Here is a 7,633-nt window from a genome sequence, read left to right on the forward strand (position 1 = left end):
AAAATATGATTAATAAATTAGGTGACAATTCCAAGAGCACACATTTTGAGTGGTGAAAGAATTTGGTTAAACAAACTTAAAGTTGAGTTTCAGAGGGATTCATTCATTTAACATGTATTTATTGAGTGACGGTTCCCTGCACTGTTAGGCATTTAGGAATACAGAGATGAACGTGAGAGACAAAGTCCCCACCCTCATGGAACTTACAGTCTAGTGCCCAAAGACAAACAAACACAAGGTGTAATTTCTGTAACGTGTAATAGAGGACTAGGAAAGAAGTTCAAGGTGCTAGGGGAGGCATTGCAAGGATAGCAAACTTAGTCTAGGGAGTCAGGGAAGTCTTCCCCAAAGGAGAAGTGTGGATACCTCTGGCAGAGCGAACTTTAGCATGGCCTCTTTTGGTGGTATATCCTCCTTTGAGGGTTTCATGTTCCACTTCAGTTCCGGCCTCACCTGCCGCTTTATAGCCCTTGCTTTCAAATGTGGAGTCTCCTCTGTTGTAGGTCGTACTACTGCTCGAAAATTGTTTGCTGTGAGTTGAAGTTTTACCACCGGAAGAGAGCTCAGGTACCCTCAAGTGTGTGAAAATGTCCGATTCTGAGCCCAGAGCGTGGGTCCTACTCTCAAACTCTCTGTGCGAGGGTGAAAGCCCACCTGGAAATATGTTTCCTGTTGAGGCAGTGCCAAAGAAACTCTCTAGATCAGGGTGCCTAGAACGGATATCGTCTAGGCTACCACCAAAAGTATGGGGTAAGTCACCACAGTCAGATCCATCTTCGGAGTTTACCACTTCTTTGGTCACTTCTTTGCGACCATCAGGCCCTATAATGGTCTTAGTAATGGTTTTAGAGCATGAACGACGAGTGGTGGTTGTACTTCCAGAGGAGACCTTCTCATTACCAATGAGAAGTTCTTTATCTCCTTTAGAAGTGACCAGTTTGCTTGTGTGGTACTCTTTCTTTGTCCCTGGAGTTACACTTCCTGACACCTCTTCAAATTTGCCCCACTCTGGGTTGGTAGGCCTGTTCCCATGCCCTAAGCTATCTGGCCTAAAGCTTCCAGACTCAGAACTTTCAGGGTTCCAAGTGCCAGCGCTGCCAGTCCCGGTGCTCCCAGAGCTCCAAGTGCCAGTGCTCCCAGAGCTCCAAGAGCTGGTGCTGCCAGTCCCGGTGCTCCCAGAGCTCCAAGTGCCGGTGCTGCCAGTCCCAGTGCTCCCAGAGCTCCAAGTGCCATCACTGCCAGGTTCGGGGCTCCCAGGCCTGGTACTCCCAGGCCCGGTGCTCCCAGAGCTCCAAGTGCCGGTGCTGCCAGTCCCAGTGCTCCCAGAGCTCCAAGTGCTTGTGCTGCCAGTCCCAGTGCTCCCAGAGCTCCAAGTGCCTTCACTGCCAGGCTCGGTGCTCCCAGGCCTGGTGCTCCCAGAGCTCCAACTGCCACTGCTGCCAGTGCCAGTGCTCCCAGGGTTCCAAGGGCCAGAACTTCCGGGTCCGGAGCTATCAGGATTCCAAGGGCCAGAACTTCCAGGTGTGGAGCTCCCAGGATTCCTGGGGCTTTCAGGCCCTGATCCTGTTCCACGAGATACAGTGTCTCCTCGGGTATTCCCATCTCTACCAGACCCCTCTAACATTATTTTCATCTGTTGCATTTCCAGGAGTGCCTGCCACCCTGGAGGGGCTTTCTGAAGCTGACTCTTGAAGTCCCCAGGAAGTACATTTGGAGCTGTGGTCATTGTCAGCTGTGGTAAGTATTGCCTATCTTTAGGTGGAAGTAAGTCTTTGGCAATGACTTGTTCAAGTTGCTTTTGCTGATCTTCATAGTACTTTAGATCTGTCCTACGTTCTAAAGCCCTACTGCATGACCCTTGGCAAGATCGGATCTTGATATCAATGTCCACCTAAGAGAGGGGGAGAAAGAGAAAGAAAAGAAGTTGCTATAAATAAAGAGATGATGCCTATTCAGTACTAAGCAGTCAATTTATTTTTTGGAAACTGGATTCATTTCTTTGAGGTGGAGACCTACCAATCAATATTCTATTTTTCATTATGTCATACCCTCAGTGGAAGAGACCTGAGATATTGTAAGGTTAGCCTGGAGAGGCAATAGGAGCTATTTGGAATCATTTCAGTCTTAAAACACATCAATAAGATGCTGTTCCCTCTGAAAGGAAACACCAATGAATTGACCCTTAGTGAGACTGAGATCGAAGATCCCGAGGCATGGTGGTGTCAGAGCTTTGGAACAAGACAAGCAGGGACTTCATATTTGCTTTTGAAATTTACTAACTATGTATCCTTGGAAAATTTGCTTAATATCATTGAGCTTTTTTTCTTCATCTGTAGAGTGGGGGAAATAATACCTACTTTGTAGCTGAATAATGGATATAACACTTTCCTCTATGTATAGTAGGTCTTCAGTGAATGACTACTGCCCTTCTTTTCGCTGCTATTCGAAACCAAGGAAATCTGGTGTCAGAGCCAAACACATACTTACCTCCAGTCGTTTCATATCTACCAGCTGATCCCTGACATTTTTCTGCAGAAGGCGGATTTGCTGTACTTGTTCTATGACTTTGCGCCTCAGGATCTCAATTTTGCTTCTCAGATCTTCTGACACTTGGCTATATGTATTATCATTATCTGAAAAAAAAGAAAGTATGGAGAATGAAGGAGCTGCTAAGTGATTTGCTTATCATAGCCACCAAAAGAAGGAAATTTGTTTATAAATATCCTTTCCCTTTTAATAACGATTTGTTCTCTGGACATTTTATTTGTGTGTTCCAAATCTATTAGGCATTTGGTGTTTGGACAATGTCATGTCCTTTAGTCATCCGTAGCTGTTTACTAAGATGCTCTATTAGTAGCTAGTAATCCAAATAAACTCAGAAGAAATGTCTTTGGAATTTTAAAGGTATAATTAGGAGATTAAATTTGATCACATTTCAATTATTTCATCATATCCTTAACTAAGGGACTTAAACATAAAGTTAAACAATATGGTAACATACTTAAACATATTCTTGGATTTTCATACTGAGAAGTTTTCCCTCCGCCTGTAGTTTTGAAATTGTTCCTAAGTTTTTTTTTTTTTAGGTCAACAGGATCACTCAGTTGCCATTACTGTTGTACTGTTGACTTTACATTAGTTAAGTGTCTCCTAAAGATATAAAGAGTCCAAGCAAGGCTTCAAGAACTAGGGCCTCGCTAAACTTGTTTCCCATGCCAGAGCAAATCCGATGTTTCCTAGTCCTAATGAAACTTAGTCCTAGTCCTATGAGAAATAAAGAACATGGCTCTATATTTAAATTAAAACATAAACAGCTTGGGGGAGTCTGTGGATGGAACTACCAGCTCCATCACATGATAGCCTTGTGTCTTTGGGTAAGTCTCTTGATCTCTCAGTTTCCTCCCTCCTCTGTAAGACCGAAATCATATCTCCTCAAAAGGTTATGCTCACCTTATTTTCAGCATATACTCTTAAAAAAAAGAACACACTTAAATTCTAGTCTTCAATACAAAAGTCTGACTTACTCTGTGACTTTAAACAATTCTAAGCTAACCTTTTTAATGTTACTTTTATAAAAAGCAAGCCCCTCCTTAAAATTCAGGGATATCATAACGGCATGCGTTTCTATCTTAAGTACTTTGGAGTAAAATTGGAAGTTGCTGTAAGGAGACAGCATATTTACGTAGGGCTTTCGTTGTGTTGTCGTGTGCCATACAAAGTACCGAATACGTAATGCTTACTGTTAGCGTTGGCAAAATCCCCTCTCACAATTTCCATTATATTTCCTGTCAATGAGTTAGAGTCCTTATTGTTCTTCTGATACTCAAATAGTGAATTTTTGAGCTTATTTATTCTGTTTGTAAAATCTTGATTGACTTCATCAATTAACCCTTTCATCCTGCAGCCAGAAGGGCATTTGTAGTTCTGAAAGTGAAGAGGAAAAATTATTTTAAGGGTCTATATCTTGGATCCAGTACAATTCGAAGGTTTCCTTGCAGCCCCCATTGCCCCTCCCTTCCCTAATATCCTCAGGTCATCTATTGACCTAAGAGTAGTTTGAGAGAACTGGTCAGAGGTCATAGAGAAATTCTGGAACGAGCATCCACTTAACCATAAATTAGGCCCCACAAAATCTTGAGGCCATAATACTCAGGTTCCTGGGATTTGTCTGAGCCTGCAACTAAAATCCAAACTATTAATCCCACTAATGACCCAGACTTTGGGAGGTAATTTAAATAGTGCTCTCAGGGTGAGGCTGCTTTCCATTTGTCTTCTTGAATTTGGCATGTCATGAGTTATTAGATTATTTCCCAATGGAAAATTTTCTGTGACCTACTGGGGCAGCCCGTGCACAATTCTAGCACCACAGGGAAGGCTTCTCCCACTCCCTCTGCCCCTCTGCCCACCGCTCACCCAGTCTTCATCGGCGCAGAAGGGCCAGTCTGTCTCCTTGCAGGCAGACTGCTGTCTTTCCACGATTCTTGGGCCACGCACACCTCCTCCTTCGGCTATAAATTCACCCTCCTTGCCATCTATGGTCTTTATGGATTCATTCGAACACAAAAGAGAACAACATTAGGCAGATAAGAAGATACTGGCATGCCTGCAAACCCCAAGGAGGGGGAGGGCTCTCACAGAGATTAGGAGCACCGCTTTGGGGTCTCTGCAAGCTTCGGCTTTCTGACATTTTTATTGAAAATCCTAATACCTATATCATGGAGTTGTACGAATTAAAGGAAATATGGTATATACGTTTTTAACTCTGTTGGAGGCAAAATGCTAGGAGTTTTAAAGGATTTATTATATATGGAAAATTATTTGAATCAACAAAATTAGTTAAAATTTACCTTTTCATTTTCAGTAATGTGTGGAGATAGAAAGGTAATTGAAAAATTCAGAGTTCCTTCTCTTACAGTTTCAGTAGGAAAAAACCTACACTATCTTAGCTTAATTTCTCTCTCCTTCAAGTTTCTACTTTGATCTGATGGGTCCATAATTTGAGCAAGTACATACCAAGGGCACAAATGTGGCCAGATCAGACTGGGAAATGCTTTTTAGGTTACCCACTCAGTAATAATTTCCTTTTATTTGCAATGCAAAAGAGTAGACTGAAAGCAAAAATAATGGCCCGTGACTGACAACTTTTTTGAACACCTTCTAATTAGAAATACAGATTTTTAAAAAAAATTTCTATTATGACCTGTGAAGTGAAATAGGACATAAAAATATTCTTCCAACAAAACTTTATATCCTAATAAATCAAGATGGGTATAAGTTTTAGCTATTTTTATTTTACACTACTAACTTACAAGGATTTTGCTATGACTATTTTAATCTCAGATAGTTTCTTCTTCTTCTTCTTCTTTTTTTTTAAGCAATCTCTATGCCCAGTGTGGGGCTCGAACTCAAAACCCTGAGATCAAGAGTCACATACTTTACCAACTGAGCCAGCCATGTGCTTCCTTGGATCATTTATTCTTATAATTAGCTAATATTCATTGTCTCATTTTTTAAAAAGGATCCTAATAATAATAATTGTAATTATTATTATTATTATTCAAGAAATTAAGGACAGTTTATTTAAAGGAACAAGTACAATCTCCTTAAGAAATAAAATTACAAATTCAAACATACTTCAGAATAAAATGGCACAATATTAAAAACAGGCAAAATTTAATATTTATGCCAATAAGGGAGAGATAACTGAACACTTATGCATTATCCAAAATATATATGCTAATATATGTTAGCAAATGATGTTAGTCTAATTTTCCATAAAATTTTTTTACTTATTAGTTTACTATGAGAAAAAAAATTAAGTCAGAAACCCTCTTCAGCTTTTTTTGCTATGGTAGTAGGGTTTATGAGTGGTAAAGGGAAAGAAATAAATTGGAATAATTCATATCCTGGAAGTAACTGAGTTTCTTAAACATGTTTGTCATATTTTTATAAGATCTAAGTGTTTCTAAGTGTTGAATGAAGTTCCTCTTCTTTTCTATAGGTCTCTGAAGTCAAACTTTAGAAATTATTGCAGTATTTAGTAATTATTTTAAAAGATTGCTTCCCAAAAAGAATATTGCCTTCTCAATTAATCTTTCCTGACTATGTAATATATAATAAAATATCCTATGTTATATGTTTTAAAGACAGCTAATTTGCTTTTCTTTAAAAAAACAACAACAACAAAAAAAACCCCACGCAAAAACAACCTTTTAGGAAAACTGCATTAAACCACTATTCTGCGTACTCTGGACAACTAGCAATAAATTAATAATCAGATTTTTAAAATTCTTAGCAGAAGAATGCTTTGTTCCGTTAACTAGCATGAACTATCCTGAGGCTTTATTGGAACAAAGATGGCAAAGATTTCTTCCCTTAAAACAAATACACAAACGATGTTGTAAGGCTGAATTACAGACAGCGAAGCTTCCCCTGTGAATTTCTATACTTTGGTCCAGCTAAGTCTCCCTCCTACTCTTGAGGTGTCAGGCTCATCTAGGAACTTGCCTCCACGGCCTAGAGCTTACAAAGCTCACAGTGTGTGAGGACATAGATAAGACTGACTCTTGCAGAATAAACACCAGAGAGAAAGCAAAAAGAGAAAATAAAGGCGACCATACCCAGACTGTGCCCACCACACTCAGGACGAGGCAAAAGATCTTCACAGAAAACATCTTTCTAAGGGTGGGAGCTGGCTCTTGAGGAGCGCTCCCGCTGAAAGAGAGGAAGACTGCCTCCACGCCTAGTGCCCATCCCATTTAAATCCGCAAGGAGGTTTGATTAATCATTATCTTTGTGCTGTTTGGACGGTCAATAGGCGTCTTACAACCCTTGCTGCTTCTGGAAGGTTGGTGTCCCAGAAGTACTTGCTCAATCCCCCAAGCTTGTTTGCTTTTGATAAGCTGTTGCAGGGGTAGCGGCAATTCCAGGACGATCTCACATTCCCGGAACAGGATGACTTTAGAAGGGCAAAAGGAAACACAGGAAGACAGACGTCTGCTTGAGGACGTGCGACGATATGGAGAGGGGCTGAGGCAGGCTAGCAGCAGCCCACTGCCAACAGAGACTGGCAGATGGTATTTCAGTTCATGAAGAAATCATGGTTGGATGATCGGACTTCTAAAAAATAACTTGGCGGGGGCCCCTGGGGTGCTCAGTAGGTTCAGCATGGGACTCCAGATTTCCGCTCAAGTTGTGGTCTCAGGGTCCTGGGATGGAGCCCTGCCTCTGGTTCCCCCGCTTGGTGGAGAGTGTGCTTCTCCTTTTCCCTCTGCTCCTCCCCCCTACCCCTGCTCACTTTCTCTCTGTCTGTCTGTCTCTCTTCCTTAAATAAATAAATAAATAAATAAATAAATAAATAAATAAACTCTTAAAGAAATAAATCTTTTTAAAAAAAGGACCGTGATAGGCTGACCCTGAAGTCCTTCTATACGTTACCTCGAACAGACTCTTTTCCTCTCTCCAAAATAGTTAAGACAGCAGCCCCTGGAGCCAAGCATCTGAGGTTCATAATCTCAGGTACCCCATTTCCCCATGCTGTGCTTTTGGACAACTGACATGTTTTTATGAAGAATCAATGTGTGAATCCTTGTAAAGCCCTCAGCGTGGTGATTGCCACATAGTGAGTGCTCAG

General features: G+C 41.1%; 1 protein-coding gene across 1 annotated transcript; it reads right to left on the reverse strand.

Annotated features, from left to right (window-relative positions):
* Positions 1–322: 322 nt before the first annotated feature.
* On the reverse strand, positions 323–6,674 carry FGA (fibrinogen alpha chain). Its single transcript, XM_008685504.2, has 6 exons — positions 6,621–6,674; positions 4,414–4,539; positions 3,741–3,924; positions 2,488–2,633; positions 1,275–1,891; positions 323–1,142 (listed from the first exon to the last, which is right to left on the reverse strand). The coding sequence occupies exons 1-6, from the start codon at positions 6,672–6,674 to the stop codon at positions 323–325; spliced, it is 1,947 nt and encodes a 648-aa protein (XP_008683726.2).
* Between the last annotated feature and the right edge of the window lie 959 nt (positions 6,675–7,633).

The sequence above is a fragment of the Ursus maritimus genome, unplaced genomic scaffold, assembly GCF_017311325.1.
Source record: "Ursus maritimus isolate PB19 unplaced genomic scaffold, ASM1731132v1 scaffold_11, whole genome shotgun sequence".
NCBI lineage: Eukaryota > Metazoa > Chordata > Mammalia > Carnivora > Ursidae > Ursus > Ursus maritimus.

Coding starts and splice junctions, on each gene's coding strand:
- FGA (XM_008685504.2), bottom strand. CDS start 6,674: ATGTTTTCTGTGAAGATCTTTTGCCTCGTCCTGAGTGTGGTGGGCACA. Junction 2,634..3,740: donor GGATTTTGCCAACGCTAACA/GTAAGCATTACG, acceptor CTTTTTTTTCAG/ATAATGATAATACATATAGC. Junction 1,892..2,487: donor TAGATATGAAACGACTGGAG/GTAAGTATGTGT, acceptor CCCCTCTCTTAG/GTGGACATTGATATCAAGAT.